This window comes from Ptychodera flava, chromosome 16 (genome assembly GCF_041260155.1).
Source record: "Ptychodera flava strain L36383 chromosome 16, AS_Pfla_20210202, whole genome shotgun sequence".
Taxonomy (NCBI): domain Eukaryota; kingdom Metazoa; phylum Hemichordata; class Enteropneusta; family Ptychoderidae; genus Ptychodera; species Ptychodera flava.
Window position 1 is genome coordinate 21,852,458 of NC_091943.1, and position 24,509 is coordinate 21,876,966.

The window sequence follows — 24,509 nt, forward strand, 5'->3', positions numbered from 1 at the left end:
ATCTGCTTCTGTTTCAACGAAAGTGCATTCTCTATACAGACTTTTAGTTTGAAGGCTTAAAATCGCACCACTGTAAGCTATCATAGTTCGGCGTGATGAATGGTTGTTGTCAAGTTCCGGTCAAATATTACCTGTCTTCGATGCAGTTATTCTTTATCATAATTAAGCTCAAATCTACAAGCAACAAAAGTAAAAGTTCTATAAACGCTATCTATTTGCGCAAAAGATTACGTGGTGACTCCTCCCAACAAGAGCTATCATAGTCCGTCATCAAGGACTAAGAAATTTGTATAGAGTTCTTCACACACTGCCATTCGGCCAAATGGTGACTGAAACTTCCACCCATGACATAACGTTCAAGCCAAAATATATCACTTGTTGTCCAATTTTACTTTTGGTCATTCGAACTTTTCACTCAGTGAACTTTCGAATGACCTGATCGTTTCAACATGTGACTTGGACAAGTTCACAGTGAAATGGCAACGTGAATGAATGACCTCTGACCGCACGGCAGGTCGAGCACACTGAGTCTGTCCACAAAACTTTAGGGAACAAGAAAGCCTCGATCATTTTGGAAATTGCGAAATATTAACAAACGTCACGACACAAAAAATTGAAAATCCCCTTCTTCTTGTTTCAGAGTATGTAGTGTGCACAGTTGTCCATAAATTGACGCTTTCCGTTTTCTCTAATATGAGCTATGTCCCTTAAAATTTTATGATCAATAACGCTGGAAAATATTCACTATAACTAGTGTACGCCTCGAAAGTGAAAAGCAAAAGTTTTGCGCAAAATTTTTTTAATGAATAAAAACAAGGGGTCACCCATTCAAATTTGGTACGAGAGAAACAAATCACCTAATATTAGTGATTCAAAATGGCCCATGTTAACCCTACGGGGAAAATGAAATTTGCGATTTTCAAAATCTGAAAATTTTACCTACTTCACGAGCTTGAAAATGAGCCTAAAATGTGAAAGAGCAGCAAAGAATTAATTGAGAGACCGAATATCTAATCCAGAGGTGTTTACACTGCCTTAAAAACGCGAGCTGTGCATTGTTGGAAATCAGGGCGCCCTCACGTGTCCGTTGCTCGATTAATAGATGGGTCACTCATGAGGCTCGTCTCGCCAGGTTCGAGGGAACATCCCAGTGTCCCCCCTCCCCACCAACGGAATTGTAACTTTCATTAACAGATACCAAGCCTTATCGCTGAGTTCCCTCAGCAGAAGCATTGAAAGTATTGTTGGCGTCACTTTAAAAACTGCTACAGGGGAGAAAACTGCATGCCGATTGTTTGTCTAGGGAACGTTTCAAAATAGAGGTACAGGTAAAGAAATTCGATCGTATAAACCCAAACCATCTCTTATAATGTCAATCGCATGAAGCGTTGATGTCAGTAGAAGGTAGTGGTTTGGATAGAGTTCTGTATGATACTCATAGTATGTAATGACGTTGTTAGGGAGCACTCGGCTGGCTCGGTGAGCGTCGCTTGTTAAAAAGACCGTTGAGGGCACATAACTGCGTAGCGAACGAAGGGGCTGTGAGAGTGTCTAAGGTCGCACTGGACCACAATGAAGAGTACTATGACCCAACTGCCATGAACCGTTCTCAACTGTGCTCAAGGGGGCGTTCAAGAAAGCCTCCCGCAATGTAAGTTTATCTTAGTTGACCTGTCAATTGACGCGTTTGAGACGCCCTCCTCTTTCTGAAACACATGTAGCTTAAAAGCAATATCTATACTAAATCTACACAGTAAGCGACGTAGTGTCTGTTTTCGGTCGGCACTGTGCCACTGTGATGTCAAAATATATGTACACAGTAAACTTTGACTCTTTTTATTGATCAATCATACGTTTAGTATCATATTATATGTATAATACCCAAGGTCAATAGAGATAGCAAAATTTATAAGAATTGCACGTGATACAATCTCAAAATTCGAGCTCAATACGACACATCTACATGTATGTTGAACTCTCAAATGTGATCTGTGATCTAATCGTGTGATCGTGTGATCTAATCCACACCTCATGGGCGTAGGTACATTTGTTTTAACACGACTGGTAAAACAATTGGTACATGCTACACGGTCCTGTTGTGTGAAGGTTTTGTAAAACATTACAAAATTTCAGTGACGGCAAAATGAAATATTCCGAAATAACCAAATGATTCTCCCATTATCTGTGTAGAACAGAAGGCAAACTTTCCGAAAACATACGCAAAGTGACATCGTCGCAAACTCCGAGGGAAACACAACTAAAATCTTATTGTTCTACAAGCGTAGAAACTATATATCACTCGCATCAATGGGCCAATAACTGTATCTTCTGGTGATATTTTCCCCTAACACGATTGGAACTAATTTGGGATAATTGGATGGTGAAGTAATGTCGATTTTATCTGCAAATGTAATATCATCTGCTTTCCTTTTTAAGTTACACACTTATTTTTTGAGTAATTTGTAATTTTGGAACATTCAGCTATAGGGCACCTAACACTTTTGAGAAATTTGAAAAATATGAATATTCAATTATCCCAAATTAGTTCCAATTGTGTTCCCTGTTTTGTTTTGCAATTGCATGTGGACTGCAAAGTCTTGTTGTACTCCTAAAACATCAGTCATGTTGAATCACCCACGGTTTTTTGACAAGCTGAATACTGCGTATCATGGAGCAGGACAAGAAACTGTGGTTGATATACACAACAAACATGGTGAAAAAATTATAAAAAAGTTGCAGAAACTATACAGCCGTTTCATTAAAATCTGATGCAAGGACATCAGAATTATAGTGTTTTACACCTTTCACCTAAAAAACCTGGAGAGTGATCGAACAGACCGTAACTGTGTCTTCTGAAATACGAGATAACATTTCGGTGTATAGAGCGGCCAACCTAGCTCCATAACAGGCGGATTTTTAAAAAAATACTATATTAATTTAATTGTCCGATTGGAGCTGAGTAGAGAATGTACATCGAGATGTACATGGTGATTGAGTCCTTGAAATTATGTTCGTAATTCGAATTGATTGAGAGACAGTGTAAAAACGCTGTAAACGAACTGATAACGAAAATAGGATCGAGGCTGTGTACATGGACCGCCTCTATCATTTCTGAAGCCAACACTCTGCAAATATGAGGTCGTGAAAACGTTACCCCCGTGACACTAAATCGAAAATAGCGCCTAAAAAGTGTGCTTTACAAATATTTACAAACTCATGTCATGTATGTCCTTTTGAAGTAGATTGTTGCCAATACAAGGGCGGAAAAACACAATATAAAACGCCTATGTTCAATGATTTTCATCTTCCAAGTCCGTTTTGTGCTGCGAGGGTTCATCGCGTAAAGTGTGTTTCCCCATACATTGAGAATGGCGTTCCTTGCCCCCGTCCACGACGCTTGACCCTGAAGGCGATACCACGCACCGACCGGTGGTAGGAAGTAGAAAGCGTATGCCAATCTCGGGTCAGTAACAAGCAGCTTCAGCACGCTCGGTAGAACTCCCAAGTCCCTTGCCAACTCATCCTGGTAAAGGGTGCAGTCCAGCTGCGAATGGGAGAGCAAAAAATGAGCAAGCCGATTCAAAAGTAGATGAATATACTTCCAGCATAGCGTCATGTTAGTAGTATGCTTGCTCTAGGCTGAATAATAAACATAGCTCAAGGGTCATGCTCACTCGTAACATGGCTTAGCTTGCACGTGGATCCAGTAATCTACAGTCATCGAAAACCACACAACCATGCTCAAGAATATGTACTTGAACTACCACATTGAGTCTACAGCTCAAGAGGGCGCACGATAGAAGAAAGAGGCAGACATGGGAAAACATGTCATCTTCATAATTTCTCTCTTTTTTATAAACTTACCAAGAATGACGTTCTTGGTAAGTTTATAAAAAAGAGAGAAATTATGTTCGATGAGTTGCAGAAAATTGATATGACTTTTGATGATTTTTTTCACGATCTTCAATTTGTATATAAATTGCAAGTTCTGTTTCTACTACAAAATTAAAAACAAAAGTAGTGAAAAATCACCAAAACTAGAGTTACTGGCCCTTTAATGGAGCAGAATTAGTCTGAAACATTCTTTTTGATGACGTCATTGAAACAACTGCATTGAATTTATGGTTATATGAATGTCGTTTGTGAGTGAGACGACTCAAAATGATAATGCCATCGCACGCGACCCGGCTATATCACCCAAGCCATATTTTGTCACTCGTGTTTTGAGCAACCGAGTCTCGGCCAATCACAATAACTTCATAATATGTGAGGTGTGATAAAAGTATTGCCTACGGCTATATTTGTCTCCGTTCACTTTTTATCAAGAAAAAGATAATTATTTCACCTACCACTTTGTAGTGTCTCGTCAGACGGGGTCTGCGTCGGATGTCCTCCCGCATACGTTGTTTACACGGCACGTTCATTTTGCCTCCAATCAGTCTGGCAGACCAGCGTGCCTGCAATTCGAAGGTACTCCAAGACGTGGGAATAAAAGTGGACAGCACTCCGACTATTGTTAAAGTTGGATGTTCCAAGTCCACCGGCAGAATGTACTTATACAAGTTTAGGGAGCCAGAATCGTCTGTAAATTGGCAGTGAGTGAATAATGATTAAATCAGACATGGGCATGATAAAGAATTAAGCAATAAAGAACACCCAGCGATGGTATACCACGAGATTTTAACCAGTTCACGACACATGGTAAATCTTCTTGTTACAGGCAAATCAAATGTGGTGTACCGCAGGGTTCCATTCTGGGTCCGACTTTATTCTTGGTATATATTAACGATATTTGTAATTCAACTGACTATTTTAATTGTAGACTCTTTGCAGATGATACAAACATTTTCAAATCTCTACGTACCCAGAATGTAAATCTAACTCAAATTAACTCCAAATTTAATGAAATTATCAGTTGGTGTACGGCCAAGAAACTCACAGTCAACGTTGACAAAACCAATTATATGATCATAAAGACACGTCAGGGAAACACCACATTTGAAGGAAATCTGTCAATTGGAAATGATACAATAGAACAAGTTTCTTGTGCCAGCTATTTAGGGGTTACGATAGATTCATCTTTGTCATGGAAATATCATATACGAAAGGTCATTGAAGTAATTACACGACTAAGACACTATGTTCCAAAATCCATTCTCATTCAACTATATAATGCTTTTATCTTATCTCATATAATGTATTGTTAGGAAGTTTGGGGAAACACTTTTAGAGCCAATTTTTCGTCTTCAGAAAAGGATTGTTCGCTCAATTACCTTTTCTCACTTTATTGCTCATTCAGAACCTCTGTTTTACAAACTGATTATTTTACATATTTACAAACTGAGTAAATATTGTACTTGTATGTTTGTTTATGATTTGAAAAATAACAATCTTCCTCATACAGTTGAACACTATTTTGAGATTCCAAAGCACTCTTATCCAACACGTTTAACACAAGTTGAACATTTTCGTATTCCAGGCTCAAATTTGACAATTTCGCAACATAACATTAGGTATGCAGCTGTGAAACACTGGAATTCCCTGCCTGACTATCTCAAACAATTGTCAAGTAGACAAGTTTTCAAGTCCGCATTGAAACATCACTTACTGAATCTACATTAAAACTGTGTTTGTTTCTATCCTCCATCACACTTAAGCTTGTACTGAATAATTATTAGTATACTCAGGGGCCATGAACTCGACTAGTCCTTTTAGACTATTTTCATGGTCCCCACCAGATTTTACAATACTGCAATGTTCTTTCTTTTCTTTGACTTTGTACAACTTCAGTAAGACAGTTTCTTTCATTTTCATTATTGTACATACTGTGAAGTATCTGGTGAAATAAAGCATTCATTCATTCATTCATTATATGCACGAGCGATAGCGAGTGCATATATGTCGTGAACTGGTCAAAATCTCATGGTATACCGTCGCTGGGCGTGATTTATTGCTATTATATCATAAAAGTATATTGAAATGCTGGCGTGGAACGTCAAAAACGGATTTTTGCTCAAGCTGAGAGCTCGGGCGCATGCCAGCCGTGGTATACCGCCAATATACCAAGGTTCTTTTCGCGTCTCGACCAATCAGATCTCTGTATTTGCGCCATCAATATATTGTTATGATATAATATAAAATAAAACAGGGGTATATGCTACCACACACGCGATAACATAATGGCAAGCACGACATCGGCTCCAACTTCTTCAGATTTCAATTCGTGATTGATGGCTTGACCTCCAAACAAAACAGGTGAACACATTTGGGACCACAATTAGGTTTACATGTGGTAAACACAAACAAATATGGGAAAATTATCATAAACATATTTAATTTCACATTGATTATGTGATCGTCTATGAGGAACTGACAATATGAAATTGGGTCACATGGAGCGTTGGAATAGCTGAGAAATGCCTGATATCGGGAAGGGGAAGATGATATAGCAAACTAATTAACTACAAAATTCTGAGAGCTGGCTAGATATAATTGCATACCTACCAAATATAAGTTGCTCGTCCAGCATTTTATAGTGAATCAAGTAGCCGGTAGCGAAAATGACAAGGTCAACATCGGATACTGTCCTACCGTCAGCCAGTATCACTCCTGTCTTGGTGAAGCTAACGATCTCGTCTATGATTTCCACCTGGCCAGCAGCTATACTGTCTTGAATCTCATCATTCGACATGATGGACACTGGCTGACCGCGGTTCTTCGCCTGTGGTGAAAGACGTTGAAAGTGGGTGGGTGGTCGAATGTGAAGAGGTTTCTGACGGCGTAGGTTCTTATCGCATACCTTGACTTCAAATGTTTCGTCTTACAACAGAGGTTTAGTGAAAGTACATTTCTCAAGGGTGAAATCGCACAGATATAAAGTGTAATCCGGTACACAGTACTAGAATTTCTCCGTGACGTTTTTATACATATGTGGTCGAAAATGTGTGCTTTTAATGCTTGTATCTGATTTAAGAAAATTAACTTGTGGTGACCCATTTGTGCATTTAAATAGTTAAGTACAGGCATTGAAAAACAAGCGAGGGCATGTACGCATCGCGTTGTTTCTACAAAAGTTGAAAAATCAGGGTCGGGTGTAAAATCCTTTGATACGTAAGATGGAAGAGGCCACTTGCTAGAAATGCTCGGTAACTGCACAGGTTTATCATGGTACAATGTACATTGTCCTTTGCTAAGTTTTAAAGAAACTACGATCATGCGTATCCGAGTATCACTTTGCCACATTAAAATGTTATATCTAAATGGTCACCAGGTTGCCATATTGGATCGTATCATGTACCAAATCGACATATGTGAATCATTTTACACTGTCCTTACATTAGGAAAAGTGTATAAAGGAGGCAGTTCAACCAGTACTCTTTGTCTTCTTGATCTTTATTTAAAATATATCGACGTTTCGGCAACACACAAAAGTTGCCTTTTCAGGGTAAAAGCTGATAAATAAAAGTGAGCACATACAAAAGTTAAAATCAGGCTGGTAAAAGGTAAAGTGAGGATTGAAACGAAATCAAATAAAAATTACAATACTTATGAAAACTGGAACTACAGTGAGCGAATAAACCAAAACTGCAGTAGTACAAAACAAAATTAAAAACAGGTTATGATTTAAAAATATTAAAAAGAGCCAATACTAAAAATTTGTATTTCATGCATTTAAAAAAAGAAACGACTGTTTAAAGTAGTTGTAATATTTTTTTCTGTAACTCCGATACTTTGATCTAAATGTATATGCATGTTACCATTATGGCACAAAGGGCCGGTGGCCTACTGAGGTGTGAATAAAGTTAATTATTGTTATATATTACCAAAAATCAAAGATCAGTAAACTTTGAAACAAGAGATGTGGTTGAAACAAAGGCAAAATTGAATGAAACTGACCTGTGTGTGGAGAGTGGAACTGTACTAGCTGAAGTGGAGGGTCGGAATGGGCAAGTTCAAGGCGGGGACTCCTTAGATGGAAAGAAATAGTCAAAACTGAAGGGTGCCCTAGGTAGTTGGAAAAGGGGAGAAGTTGAAACCGCGGAGAATGGGTTTACTATTATCTCTGGTTAATGCCCTTGAGTGTAAGTGTGTCAATTTCTGTAATGTATTTTCGTTCGCATAGTCTTCTTGCGGGTATTCGCGGTGTGTACTTTGTGTAGACCACTAGCATGGAAATGAGAAAGACTGTGGTCGAGTTGATTGAAGTTTTCTAAGACTGGGGTAGGTTTACGACTGCAGATTGTGTATATATATTTGTAAATATGTCTCTTAAGTCCTCTTTTCGTTTCTCACACAGTTTACTGATCTTTGATTTTCAGTAATAGCTCTTTTTATTGCTTTTAAATCATAACTTGTTTTTAATTTGTTTTGTACTACTGCAGTTTTGGCTTACTGTAGTTCCAGTTTTCATAAGTGTTGTAATTTTCATTCGATTTCGATTCAATCCTCAGTTTACTTTTTACCACCCTGGTTTTTACTTTTGTATGTGCTCATTTTTATTTGTTAGCTTTTACTCTGAAGAAGGCAATTTGTGTGTTGCTGAAAAGTCGGTATATTTTAAACAAAGATCAAGAAAACAAAGAATACTTGTTGAACTGCCTTCTTTATACACTTTTCTATGCCATGATCCTGGTGTGTTCCCGCACTCTGCGTTTGGCTTCTATGGTTGTAGTTGGACTGACTCTTTTTAGAACACTCTCCATACATTAAATTTGAACAAAATCGATTGGCGCATATCGTTATGAGTAAAGACCTCCAACATGATAAAATCTAAGAACAGAACGCCCCAGTAGCTTTCTAAGATCATATAGTGAAATAAATTGACGAGCATACTTGTACCATTATTTTGTTGTCTTTGTGGAAGTTTAAACAAAATTGGGTAAGGTAGGCCTCGACATGGTAAAACTTGTCACAGGGTGATGGTCGCGTAGTGGCCATATCGCTGTCATATCGCAAGACATACCCAAGTCATTGTCTTAAAGCTGGTCTATGTAATTACACAAAGGGAAAGAAACTCAGACAGGTCTAGTGTTTCAATAATCCCCTAACATCAATACATCAATACGCTGCATCACGTGGTAACTTTATAATGAGAAAATTTCACACTTCTATCCAGCAATAGAAAAAAAACCTGATGAAAAGCTTCATCAGATGACGAGCTCATTATAGCAACATTAAACGGTACTAATACTCACTGCCAATCCATACAGTTCGTAGTCAGGTATCCGAGATTTCGTGTGTTCCTCAAAAATTCTCTTCCCAGTTTTAGACAGAAAGGTTAAATAGGCCCTGTTGATGCCGCTCATACAGAAAGGAAGTCCGTGCTTTGTGAGACGTGGAATGACTTTGGTCCCATTGCGCATGCTCAAGTAAACCTATATGAAAGTAGTACACGATGAAGTTACACACAAGAAAACAGAGGCTGGGTGTATCCAACATAGTCATCCTTACGCCCTATAGTCCCCATAGGTGTTTTTTGTAATGAAATATCGTAATATTTTGCCATCATTTTCTTTAAAGGGATACACAGTCGTCGGAACTGCGCTCAAAGGTCGTATGGGACCCATACGACCAATGTTAACACTGTATCCAAGGTACAATGGTGACTGATGAAAGTTAGAACATGTCTGTCATAATCTACATCGTATAATTAAATGTTGCAGCTATGATAATGAGGTGCATCTAGGTATCGTGCACGAAATACATTATTGTTTGTAAACAAGAAACTCGCACAGGCGCAGTCAAGACGACTGTTACCATTAATATCTCCTTTCAGCTTGCCAGCTGCATACACTAACATAATAATATCAGTACTGTAACGTGCGTGATATCTCAAATCGTAACTGCCCTTTCCGAAGGCTATTGCGTTTGTAAATATTGTCCCGCTACTTTGAAAACAAAGTTCCATTAGCTGTACTTCTTGGTGAAAAACCAGAAACCGAAATCCACAACACTTTCTTTACTGTCGTTTTCTTATGAAACTGTGATAATACGTTTATATACAACTCCTCGCGGGCATAAAAATGTGGTAACATCTTTTTTTGGAAAACTAAAATCATCAAAATAGTGGCAGGAAATGAAGTCACTTAGTCTTTTGCAAGTGATGAATGCCACGATTCACGTTTTGATGACATGGACACAAGTCATCGTTGATGACACAGTCCCCACTTGTTAATTGGTAATTTGATTACAGGTCCTCGGAGGGCGAGGATAGAGTCATGTTCATTAATTAGGTCTGTGATTACAAGTACTACGATACGATGAGGCTTAATGGCCGAGAATGAGCTCCATGGTGGTGAAAACGTAAAACCAATCTGGGCTGCCACCCTGATTACAAAAGGCCATTAAATGATTCAAGTACTAATTAATCGACAGGATGTTGCCAAATATTTTTCATTCTATTATGACACTGAAAGATTATCACTTGTACCGGATTTCATACAATTTGATGCAGTGCTTCTGGACATTCACTCCAAAAAGAAAAATCCATTACGTGTGCAAATTAGCAATTAATTTAAACGGCACTGCTAAGTGTCACTTAATTGTGTTATCAAATTTTATCATATACCTATGCCATGTATTTTGTCTGTGCTGAGTTCAGTGACATGATTTATCATGTTGATTTGCATGTCAATAAAGTGATACGCCTTGTTGATTTGCATATGAAAGGAATGATCAGCACGTCTTTCTTTCATTCAATTGAATATTTGCATATGAAAAAGTGATACGACCTGTTGATTTACATAACAAAGCCTGATACGACCTGTTGATTTGCATACCGGACTACATACATGGTGGCGCCCCAACCAATCCAAACCATGGTGCCCGTCTATGATTTTGACTTTGACTACGATTATCATGTCCTGTCTCCAAAAGTGGCAGGGTTTTGAAGCATAGGGAAATGCTGGGTAACTAAATAAAACACATGTGTCGATATCGGATTAACCTGCTAGTAGTGTTACCAATTTGAACAAATTAAAGAGCAGAGCATCACACCGTACGGGCACTGACAGATCGATGACAGACCAGCTGTTCCGTCCGTGCATAAGCACAGACGCGCAGACGACAAGCAAAAGCGCTATCAGACACGTCGGAGGACCGGCAAATTCAAAAGCACAACTTTCAAAAATATCATGTATTCATGGTAAATGCGTTCTGGAAAATAATACCAAACACAACACTTGCATGTACCGTACGGATTCGGTAGATATCCTACATGTTTGATGACAGAGTTCAAGCATTTCTCTGCTCAACCGTAAAATAATTGTCAATGAGCCAGCTGATAGATTACGTCAGACGCTAGTATATCAATCCGCCGTAGCAAGATGACGCAAACAAATGTAGTCCATCAAGAAAAACCACAGTGAAACGTATCATATTTTAATATACGAGATTTATTCATTCAATAACGTGGGCATAGGTATATGATAAAGAGGTTATCCCTCGATATCACCTCTTGGTAGGTTCGTATTGCTGCTCGTGCGGTTGTGGGGCGCATCACACGAGTCGAAGACGAGTGTGATGCGGCCCACAACCGCACGAGCAGCAATACGACCCCACCAAGAGGTGATATCGAGGGATAACCTCATATTATTCACTGTTAAAGCAATGAGAGCAGAAAATCTGTATAAGTTTTATGAAATTTGATGAACTATTTCTTGGCATATCAGCCCTAATTACGAAAATTCATAATATATGCAAATCAGCAGTTAATTGACATGACACTGCTAAATATCTTTGAACGCCATTACACTATTGGAGGATTAACACTTGTACCACGTTTCACCAAATTTGACTCAGCGCTTCTAGACATATTACACTAATTTTGAAAGTTCATCAAATTTGCAAATTAGCAATTAATTGACATGATGATTAATGTCTTCACACAGTATTACAGTACTGTGAGATTAACATCTGTACCACGATACTGCTACATATCATTTAACGTCATTACACAACTGGAAGATTTACATCCTTACCACGTTTCATCAAATTCGATGGAACATTTCTAGACACATCAAACTAATTATGAAAGTTCATAAAATATACAAATTAGCAATCAATTGACCTGATACTTCTTAATGTCTTTACACAGTATTACAGTACTCAGAGATCGACATCTGTACCATATTTCATCAAATTTGACATATCACTTTGGGCATATCACTCTAATCAGGAAAGTTCATTTAATATGCAAATTAAAGTTTATTGAAGCAATGTGAGCCCAACCAAATTTCATAAAATTGGTCGAACTATTTGTTGACATATCAATCTAATTATGAAAATTCATTAAATATGCTAATAAGCAATTAATTGAAGAGAAACTGCTACACATCTTTGCACGCCATTACACTACTGGAAGAACAAAATCTGTAATATGTTTCATCAACTTTGATGCAGCATTTTAAGATATATCACACTAATAATGAACGTTCATTAAATATGCAAATGAGCAATTTATCGACATTATACCCCTTAATGTCTTAATATAGCATTACAATACAGAAAGATCAAAATCTGCACCACGTTTCAAAAAATTTAAAGCAGTACTTCTGGAGATAGCCCAATAATTAGGAAAAGCCGTGAAATCTGTAAATTAGCGATTAATTAACATGATACTGCTAAGTGTCTTTGTACACTATTGTAGGACTGTGTTCTGAAGATTTGTACCATGTTTCATTAAACTTGTTGCAGTATTTCTAGACATATCACCCTTATTACAAAAATTCATCAAATATGCAAATTACCAATTGACACAATACTGATATGTCATTGTGTGATATTAGAACTCTGTGTCACCAACATCTATACAAAGTTTCATCAAAGAAACAGAGCTCTAATCCAGAAACAGTGCTCTAATCCCTAATTGTGCAAATTAGCACCAATTATGCATGCCACACCAAAATAAATATACCTGCATATGTATGCCATAGTGTATTATCCTTGTAGTAAGTTTGAAAAGAATCGGCTCAGGCATGTCTGAGATATCTGCACTCATGAGCCCCTGTGCATTGACATAGCATTATTCTATATTATCTCTTAATTGGCCATCCTTGAGTCCCTGCGGATGAATCCTGGAGACCCTGTGGATGGACATCATATACACGAAACAAAACGGCCCACACGGCCAATTTTGATCAGATCAAAAAAATAATCAACGTGCATATGTTGTCTTGAAAGATTGGAATTGTTGAGTGTATTTGTAATGTTTCATATGCTTCGTATTTTGCATGCTATAGCTTGATGCTTAAATAGGATTCTAAACTTGTTTGATATCCCCGTGCGAACATCATCGAAAACCAGGATTTGTTTCCACGCATGACCTTGGAGAATTAGCCAATGACGTTCATGTTTATTCTAACTTTGATACAAAGTTCTGTGTTGCCTTGCCCGCCTTTTTGGGAAAGGAAAGCGAGGTTTTACCGCGTTGTGCTTATTGTTCGATTTTCCATGGAACATGACGAGTTCAGGTCCTCTCTACTCTGTGTTCACCAGCGTTCTTAATAAATAGTTAAGTGTTTATTGTTAACTATTTGCGAGTCCGGGTTTCATCTGTCGTCCGATAGAAAAGAACCCCCCTCCCCTACATATGTATGAGATATGGAGTTATACAAGTACCAACTTTGAATGAAATCGCTACTGGTATCACTTAGAATTTACGCGAACGGACGCACGGTCGTCATATACAGGAAACAAAATGGCTGCCACACAGCCATTTTAGATCGGACCATAACACTAATCGACCTGCGTATATATGATATAGAGAGTATTCCATGTACTAAGTTTGAATGGAATCGCTTAAGGTATGGCTGAGAAATTTCCGACATCAAATACAGGAAACAAAATAGCCTTCAAACGGCGATATTCGATCGGATCAAAAACAAATCACCGTACATATGTATGACATATATAGAGTAATCCTTGTACCAAGTTCGAATGAAATCGCTCTGGGCATCGCTGAGATATCTGCGTGAATGGACGGACGGCCGCGCGCACGGACATGACCAAACCTATAAGGGACGGACCATTAGATCTTGGGAGGGGGGTGGTCAAAAACAGAAAAAAAAATTTTCAGAGCAGAAAGTTAGGAAAAAAAAAATTTTCAAACTAGTTTGCAAAATAAAAAAAAATAAATAAGAAGACAAAGGCGTAAAAAAAAAATCTGCAAAAGTCTTTAAAATATTGAATTTTTTTAGATTTTACCGACAGAAAGCAACTTTCTGTATTTTTTAGTACATCCTCCTGGCACATTTTTAATTTTAATTTATACATTTAGAGTGACTGTATCCCTTATACTGGAAGTTGTACTTATCTTATCTTTTCAGGACTTTTGTATTCTGATCACTTGAAATTTTGAAATTATAGAGCCTGTTTTCTACTTGTTTCCTGCGTACAAACCAAGCAGGTACACTAGGTAAAACATTGAAACTATGGTATGGTTGTCAAGACAGAAAGTTGTATTTGCCTTTTAAGATCAAGGTAAACAGATGCAGGCCACATCAGTTTTATTTTTTTCACAGCATTTCATTGCAATGATGAATGCAAGAATGGGTGAACAAGTAGAAACACGTCAATAATGATAAAACAACATATCAAGTCATTATGTATTATTTTGCTTTTAAAAAGGCATTTTCAATTCTTTTTTCTCAAAAACACAGCCTCAAAAACAACAGCAACACATGTTTTAACATTCAACAATACACTACGCAGAATGCCGCCATCTATCCAACAAATCCCAACACAAAAACACACAAAAGGGTTGAACTTTGAAAGTTTCTCGATAGCAAATACTGAATAAATCTGCATGAATAATCGTTTTTGTGTAGCAAATTTCAAAGAAATTGGACAACCCCTTTCAGAGAATACAGATTTTTTGACCATGAATGGCATAAATTGCCCTAAAAAGACAAATATTGAAATTTCAACACATATATACACATCCAATCAATTTGGACATGCTGCTACAGAGAAATAGATGTTTTGATCAAAAGGGCAACAATTGCTCTAAAACACAAATATGCAAATTTAACTATATTATTTAGCTTATTTTAGCTTCTCAGCTTGTCAAAATCAATTGTAAATCATGAGATATGCATGATGTTTGGTGGGGTGAATGTAGGCGTTTCACCACGCAGTAGAAAGGGAAGCCAGGAAACAAAATAGTCAATTTTCAAAACTATAGGAAGCTACTGAGGAGCAAGAAGACCATGTTTCAGAGGAAGATGTGTAATCCAAAAAAAATGCTCCCAAAGTGCCACCAAATAACACCATTTTTATCTCTATTTTTCAAAAGCTCCAACGGCAGGAGGGGGACACCCCCGCCTGACTATCCCCCCCCACAAAAATACTCCCCAAGTGCCACCAAATAACACCATTTTAATCTCTATTTTTCAAAAGCTCCAACGGCAGGAGGGGGACACCCCCTCCTGACCTCTCCCCGCAAAATACTCCCAAAGTGCCACCAAATAACACCATTTTAATCTCTATTTTTCAAAAGCTCCAACGGCAGGAGGGGGACACCCCCGCCTGACTATCCCCCCGCACAAAAATACTCCTTAAGTGCCACCAAATAACACCATTTTAATCTCTATTTTTCAAAAGCTCCAACGGCAGGAGGGGGACACCCCCTCCTGACCTCCCCCTGCAAAATTACTCCCAAGTGCCACCAAATAACACCATTTTAATCTCTATTTTTCAAAAGCTCCGACAGCACCAGGGGGACACCCCTCTCCTGACCTCCCCCCCGTGACCGCTTGCGTGGCCGCTTGTGGTGCTTGGCACCACATCTTTGCCCTTTATCTTCAGACAGCGCTAGCGATGAACTAAAAAAAATTATAAATCTGAAAATTTACTCTGAAAAAAATTTGCACAGCTAATCTCAATTGGAAAAAAAAATTTCAGAAATTTACAATAGTAAAAAAAAAAATTTTCACAATTTCATTGTGACCACCCCCCCTCCCAAGGTCTAATGGTCCATCCCTAAGTCCTCCGGACGGTTGGGACTGGAACCTATGCGTTCAAGCATTAACACGCGGAAGGGCGCACTTCAAACGAGAAGGTAATGCGATGGCAGAATGAATTCAAGATCGACGTTCGTTTTTGTGCAAACATTTGCCATAATGTTAATTCATCGATCTTATATTTCGGGCCGAATTGTTGATTCACCGATCTTATATTTCGGCCAAGTCTGAGGCTATCACAACCCATATTACAATATTCTTGCATCGCGGTCTATTAGAGACTGATGTGGTAGCTTTGATCGCTGCCTTCTTTACTAAGTGTATAAGTACCTTAGGTTGCGAGTTCGACTAAGTAGATAAACATTACTGAATTCGTTAACAAGCAAGCTGTCACATGTTACCTTGCAGTAATGACGCCCAAGTTCACATGCCACTTCTCCTGCCGTATGGGAAGCACCTAATATAAAGTAATGAAATACAGACAAACGATTACGGGGAAATTTGGTTTGCTTTACAAAGGAAAAGCTAGAACACGCCTCGGAATTCTGAGACCTAACGTTTTACTCGAACTTTCTGGAAAGGAAGTTAAACATTCCATGTCGAAATCAAGAATGAAAATCGGGGGTCAATTTGGTACTACACAAGTTGGTACTCCAGAAAAAAGCAAGTTAATCTAATATTTACCGATATTTGAAATTTAAAATGACCGCCATTCCAGTTTTATCTTTGTAACTCGATGAGGAAAATAAATGTCCCGATATTTACAAAACTAAGTCAGTGAAAACTTTGACTCCACAAGCTTCAAAATGAGCCCCAACAAGTGGTAGACCAAAAGAGTATTGTGAAAGTTTGAGAGTGTGAATATCTGTATCCGAAGCGCATTCTCTTTTAAATAAAAAAGTTCTCAAAATTAAAAAAATTCATCACAGGTTTTCACAATCATCCAATAGGTTCTTATCTTGACTAGTCTGTGAATGAATATATTTTTTGTAAAATGCGATGGAGCAGTGATGTCGACTGTTTTTGAGAACGCAACATTGATGAGTTATTGGGGTGAATCCAGCTGAAACTTAACAAGTCACTCGACATGTGCGCAGATGCCAAGCGTTCATACAACTCGGTGAAGGCACCTTACGATCGTAAATATTGCAGCCATCGCGGTCAAAGACTTATATATAGAAAGTAAAACTTATGCGCAATAAAAATGACTTCACAAAATCACCGACTTGAACCAATCACTCTGTCTGATGATTGAAGTAACGTGTGTTATCATTTAACGCTCTGCTTTTGGCACCGAACACTGTAATTTCCCTCGAGAATATCTATATACTTTGAAGTATATAGATATTGATATTATATATATATATATATATTGGTGTGTGCTTGTGTGTGTGTGTGTAATATATATGTGTGTGTGTTTGTCTGTGCGTGTGTGTGTGCGTGTGTACAGAACATTTAGCTAAATAGGTGTGAGTTAAAGGGTGTTGTTAGATATCAATCATTGTCATACTCACCAACGACGACAACACGCTTTCCCTCAAAGGGAGATGGTTCTCTGTACTGATTGCTGTGCATTGTAAGCCCTTGAAACTCTTCAATTCCGGGTATTTGAGGAACGTAAATGTCTCCAAATCCACCTGAGCAAACTATTACTCCATCAAAAGTTTCAATTTTTCCGCCATCTTGTCCGCGTTCGTCTTGAAAGTGCACATTCCACTTACCAGATGATGCGTGGTCAGTGGCCGGGACCACTTGTACGACGTTGCAGTTATAACGGATGTACTTCTTGAGTCCGAAGTGGTCTGCATAATCCTTCAAGTACTTGTAGACTCTCTTCCGAGATGGAAATACAGGCGTTTCTTTCGGCAGAGGAAAATCGGAGAATACCAAGAGCTCTTTCGAGGCGTTGGTGATGATGGAACGATACGTTGCGGCAACTTGACCGGGTCTCAGTTTCTCTGTGAAATACCACAGGCCACCTGTAAAGCATGGAAAATAGGTCCGAACATGTCAGTTGGGGTTACGGTTCGATTACAATCGCAAAGTGACCCTTAGTTAACCCCGGTTCAGAACAACATCATTTAAAGCCGACTCCCATCCCCTGGCCCTCATCCCCACTTGCGAAACTCTGATCACTCGGAGATCTATTGACCAGAACTTTCACCCATCTTACAGTCTTACAAGTTTGTAGACTTGGGATTAACTACTTGTAGTGCAGCAAAAATGACATGCATGAAAAATAAGTGCGCCTTATATCCTCATTTGATTGATGACGTCTCGAATTTTTGTAACTGTTTACGGAACTCTACGGTGTCATATGCTAACTTTTCTCTTCACTTCAATTCGCTTCACAGACTGTCTGATATTTCTTCGTAGAGATATTGCAATTTGTGGTTATTGTGGTTACCCACATGTGGACTGCCTGACATAGAAAAAAACGATTTTTGAAAGGTTATGCAAATTACCTGTCACATGATAGTGATGTAAACAATGGTGACACTATGGTAACCAAAATGTTCCCCTATATCTAGGCTTTCCAAAATTATAATTTACGGGGGTTCTTAGCTCATTAACCGCTAGAAAACTGTAAGCTTCAAAAGGTCAATTTCTTGTCTTTGAAGCTTAATTCAATTGCGAATTGTACAGCAGTATATTGTAAAATGGGTACCCGGGTACAAACATCGAAATTTTAGCTGAGGACACGGCTGAAGGGATTTTCAAATGAAACACCTGACAGCATTTACAAACGCAATCAACAGCTGCAAGGCCACTCGCCATACAAACCACAGCCATCATCAACAACGTTTTATCGCGTTTTGTTTCACACGGTACAACAAAACCCGGAAGTAGCCTTCCATTTAACATGTCAAGGTTGCGCTTGATGCAGATGCATTGACGTATCTGTTCATGACAACGACACGCATGGTTCAAGTCAAGGGTCTGGTTATCACAGAAACATTGAGGTAAACAATAAATGCACAATACTGCATGTGAACTTCGCAAGTACCCAACCACAAGAAAATGATCCGTTTGCCCATAGACCTCATGGTCTATGGTTGCCCGAGAAACTCTATAGCGGTTTCGGTAAGTTGTACTGGCGGCAGAAAATAAAAAAACGAAGTAACGCACCAAGCTGGTCGTGCCTCTCGAAGCAGACTGGCTCCAGACCCTCTTCGACACAGCTTTTGATAGTGGCCAAACCTGAAGCGCCAGCTCCGATGACGGCAACACGTTTGTTCATTGGTTTCATCGTCCACCCTTGGTTGAATCGTCGTGAATATTATAATGAAGGCCTATTGCTTGGCTTTCCTTTAGCTAGTTTCTTTTGGAATGTAGAACCGGTTGATTCATCGACCTTGTGTCCAAGCCTAGCTCACTGCTCAAAGATGACCTTGGGGTAGTACGCAAGCGTAGAACGATCGGGGTCAATTGAGGTCATACACTCGTTTTCAAGGACAGAACCCAACTTCACGTGACACGTATCTGTCGCACTCATACGATATCAGAGTTCGCGTTTACGCAAAAATCGTGCGTATTTACGCATTGAAATTGACTCTCTACGCATTTTTTTTCATTGTTATGCGTTTCCTATACGCAAAGGATAACACCGAAGAGAGCACTCCCTACGACTGACCTTAGGCGACAACCAGACGAAATTTGTTGCAACACATTTCTGTCAATCACTCATTTTGTATGGAAAGTTTCTGATTCTCTGGGCGTTGTCTGAAAAATCGGCATCGTAGTTCATACGTAATCACGTTAGGCACGTTATCTTGTCAGCTGTGCCTATGAATTACGTTGCTAATTTTCAGGCGAGCGATAGTTTCTGAAACTTATGACACAAAGTGTGATTGACAGAAATGTTGCGACAAATTATATAAATGCCAACCGTGCACGATCATCGCGTCTCGCTGTTCCCAAATTTTGATCAAGCACATATGCAGCATGGCGTCTAAGCAGACAAATCTGTTTTCTTTCAACTTTGCTCTATATACGAGTCCCTGAAAAAATGATTCATCGGTAGAGCTCGTCGGAATCCCAATAAATTTTGAACACTGCAGAAGTGTCTGGATAAGCTGCCATAACTCTAACTTTTGGGTTACCCGATGTGTTTTGACGGTCGCATGTATACCCTTCGCCGTTACGTTTCAAGATTGTTCAAGTTATTCGTTAAACTGTTTTCATTAAAATAATGTTACATCGTAAAATCCGAATATCACAGAGAAACATATGGACAGAGTGGCAACACTTGCATGCCTTTTGTTCCATGGTCGTCTCGGTAGACTATTGGCTTTTCATATTAAAATGAGCTTCAAAGGTGTTAAACTTTTGGAGGCTTTGTTTGTGGTTGATAATTACACGAGATTATGCGAAAAATACGACGGGATGGCATCGTACTGCCAGTCGCGTAGCGACCATAGTTACTTTGTGAGCTCTCAGGCCAGAAACACTGCTTCACGCCAATCAAAACATAACACGCCAGCAGTTTCACAAACATGTACTTCCTTGGCGCACGTGTAAAAGACGGTATGACTGACCGTAAACCATTGAGTAAAACCAAACAGTATCGATAAAAGACTTTCAATTTGGTTCAAATACACTCATTATATATTCATAAAAATATGAGAGGAATTTTTAAAACGGTAAAACTCATTTCCTGAAGCTCAAAACACTCCCGTTTTCGCCAGCACGTCAATTCTGCTCCAGCACCACACGACAACAACAACACAAACTTTGCCGAACATACTTTCGCTTAACAATTGGCGAAAATCCGAAAATTACCGAAGGATTCATGGTCGGCACTCTTCGGAAAAGAGAGGCGAGAGCAACCTGAGGCGAGGCGAACATGGATGGGTTACGTAACCACTTCACGCCTTAAACAATACCCGTTGCCACTCTATCTATCTTTCTCTATGCCGAATATGTAGTGTAGACTAGTGTAGGTTTATTCAATGGCACATTGTATTTTGCAGTCAGTTTTTTTCATCAATCGAGTGCGGAAGTCAAATTACGCACTCAAATCCAGCAATACGCAATTTTAGCAGACTAATGCGTATGCCGTACGCGAGGAGAAAAAAGTCACCGCGAACACTGGATATGTTTGCGAAACAATAGCTTAAACCTCTACTTTATAAGTAACCCCAAAATCCAATCAAATCGCTCACTTCAGTCTACCCAAAGGGTATTGCAAGCAATATTCGTCTAGAAGTTATGAATATGATCAATAAACGTCACGTATTAATCTTTTTTCATTATACAAGCCTTACCTGTGTGTAGTGTGTACCATTACTTTACCCTAGCTATCTGTAAAGTATTTCAAAGAAAACAGTCCATACCTGTTAATTGCCCTCCCTAATCGCCTTCGTAATTTGTTCTGCCGATCACCAACGTGGGGGCTTATGGCCCTGACCAAATAACTCGTTAGCAGCTCATAAGGTACTACCTTATGAGCTGCTGACATCAATTTAATCTAATCTCCAATAGATACTGTTTTCTCAGCGTAAAACATCTGCGTATAAAATGATAATTTATACTGACTGAAAACGTTTTATATCGAACGAGCAACAAACTTATGATATGGGGTATAGGCAGAATTGTTCTGAAAAAAGTCCTATTCTATATTGCTTACACAAACAAGCTATATAGGCCTGGCAAATGATATGACCATCAGTGTGGATATTTGTTCAGCTATATTTTGTTTCTGGTTTTGGCAAAACTGACGAACGTTTCAAAGTAATGCTCTGTGGAAAACTTGTTGATGTGACAGGATCTCGTTAAAATCAGTTGGTTCAGATGCATTTACCAAGATCTCCCCGACTAGATCATATGTTATTATTGAAAAATATCTTCGTCGATTACCTTTTCGGGAAATGTAACGTAAATATTAATGCGTGGTTAACGGGATAAATAAGATTCTTTAAAACAGAGCACTTTCCTTTAGACAGATTAATATCCTCCTTAAAGGATGGTTTTGTAAAAAGTTATCCTCCTCCAATCCCCTTTCCTACACAACACCAAGAATTGTCACCCAAACTAAGAAATTGGGCAGTATTACACATCACTGGTTTCCTGCACCTCATCATATTGCGCATGTTTAAACGTTTGCTCATTATTTTTAGGGTTCTAAATGGCGTCCAAGGAACTTAACTTGGACATGAAAGAAAAAAAACTCTTTTAAAGGATGCCTGAAAATGACATCTTTTAGAGAGCATTTTCATTCTCCCCATCACTCAAAGAGCCACTGAGCTTGTTAAGGTATCTCCTCTCAAAACCGGAGGTACATCCTAAAGTTTTTCCCATTTTAAGGCATATGGTCTTACCCACAGAATGAGATGACAGTTGCCCCGATGGAACATAGGCGAATGTGGCGTTAAAATGTGTTCTAGTAAGTCAAATACCTGTCAAACAGACGATTCCTTTCCCAGCAGACGAAGGCAATTTGATATTTGACGAGATACGATTGCACTCTTCAACATCAGTCTTAATCCAAGCGTTTTACTTTTCCGCTGGTGCGGGATGTTGTAGAATGTTCAGAATAACTTTGATACCGTCTTTATAAGGTTCGTGACTTCACAAGCTTTATGGTGCTACAGAGGTGTACGTTTTTACACTTGAAAAAGCTCACAAATTGGTCGCGAAACAAACCCATAGCATGTGTCAATGGTGGCGCTGTTGAGGTCACTCGAAGAGCTAGCAATTACCCGTTCTCCATTGTGCTCAAGGAGTTCAAGAAAGTAACCACAAAATGCAATTTTACCTTAGTTGACCTGTCAGTTGACGCGATAAAGACATCTTTCCCCTTCCTGAACAATAGCTTAAAAGCAATATCGACATCATCTAAACAGTAAGCTACGTGTCTGTCTTTGGCACTGTTAATATATATATTTTTATATATATATATATATATATATATATATATATATATATATATATATATATATATATATATATATATATATATATATATAAATATAGTGGAAAAGAACTCACACCAGCTGCCACAACATTGCTCAACAGAGGCTTGGGATTTATACCCACACCAAAATCCTGGGAGAAATGGAAATTCATTGAGGACACTCACTCATACCATCGGCGATTACGATTAAAAGAGTTCTTTCACGACACTGAAAATGACTATGAAAACAATGCTTGTGATCTCCCAAATGAACTGAGAATACCAAGTAAATGGACTCCACGAACAGGTAGGGATCAAATGCTCGATAAATACTGTGAAACACAAATGAAAGAAGTATTGCAATACAAGTCAGATACGTCGTCCCGCAGAGACAATATCACTAAAGAACAGAGACAAGAAATCAGAAACTGAGGGATGAACCGTCTATCTATATCAGCAAAGTCGATAAAGGTGGCTCTGTTATCATTTGGAATAGACAAAGCTATATAGAAGTTATGAAAGAACATTTGTCTGACATTAAATACTATCAACAGATTAGTGAAGATTTGACACCTACAGTTCATGCTAAAATCGTCGAACAAGCAAATAAAATGGAAAATAATTCAACAATCTCAGCCACAGAAGCAGCAGCTATTTGCTACGAACACAACATCACTACTCCGTATATGCATGGTTTGGCAAAATGGCATAAGATCCAGAATCCTGATACCAGCCTCCATCGTAAACCCCCAGTTAGGGCTATTATCTCTCAAATCAATAGCCCTACACAAAGAGCATCCATATGGCTTCATCACAAACTGATGGATATAGTACCACAGTATTGCAGGGAATTAGTTAAAGATTCCACTGACTTCTTACATCAACTTCACCAAGCAAATTCCTCACAGATTTCAACGTTACCGGCGGACTCTCTTCTGTTCAGTTTGGATGTAATCAGTTTATATCCCAATATCCCGATTGATGAGGGCCTGGAAGCACTTAAACATGCATTCGAAACATGCACCAAATTCAACGCTACCAATACTGATGACATCATTGAGTTAGCCAATATTGTCTTACGTAACAATGGTTTCGAGTTTTGTGGAGAACATTATATTCAAATCCATGGGACAGCCATGGGTACGCCTTTCGCTCCTATGTACGCCAACATTTTTATGAGCTGGTTCTGGAGAAAAACCGAAAATTATAATGATCAACCCGATCTGATCAAAAGATTTATTGATGATCTTCACGGTATATGGACACTCGGCGAAGACAAATTGCTCCGATATCACAAATACCTTAACAGTATACACCCATCTATCAAGTTCACTTTGGAGTATGGTAAAACCAAGCAACATTTCCTCGACATTTCTACAAGCATAGTGAACGGGAAAGTGGAGACTGATCTCTACACCAAACCTACCGACAGTGGAAGATATTTGTCTCCCTCTTCACACCATCCAAGACACATCTTCAACAGCATTGTATACAGTGGAGTTATCCGATTGCGCAGAATATGTTCACTCGATATGTGGTTTGATCAACGGGCCAGTGAATTCAAGGACAGACTGATCAAATCTGGTTACCAGGGCAACAAAATACAAACCATTATAGATGAAGTTCGTAAGATCATCCTTTCTCCGTTACAATAA

General features: G+C 38.8%; 2 protein-coding genes across 2 annotated transcripts; one reads left to right on the forward strand and one right to left on the reverse strand.

The window, feature by feature from the left end:
* Window positions 1-1,813: 1,813 nt before the first annotated feature.
* Window positions 1,814-21,263, reverse strand: LOC139114303 (flavin-containing monooxygenase 5-like). The gene is made up of 8 exons (XM_070675932.1): window positions 21,227-21,263; window positions 19,089-19,350; window positions 17,474-17,938; window positions 16,361-16,416; window positions 9,195-9,374; window positions 6,505-6,721; window positions 4,350-4,582; window positions 1,814-3,544 (listed from the first exon to the last, which is right to left on the reverse strand). The coding sequence occupies exons 2-8, from the start codon at window positions 19,207-19,209 to the stop codon at window positions 3,215-3,217; spliced, it is 1,602 nt and encodes a 533-aa protein (XP_070532033.1). The 5' UTR covers window positions 19,210-19,350; window positions 21,227-21,263; the 3' UTR covers window positions 1,814-3,214.
* A 2,202-nt stretch (window positions 21,264-23,465) lies between these two features.
* LOC139152851 (uncharacterized) lies at window positions 23,466-24,509 on the forward strand. Its single transcript, XM_070726203.1, has one exon. The coding sequence runs from the start codon at window positions 23,466-23,468 to the stop codon at window positions 24,507-24,509; it is 1,044 nt and encodes a 347-aa protein (XP_070582304.1).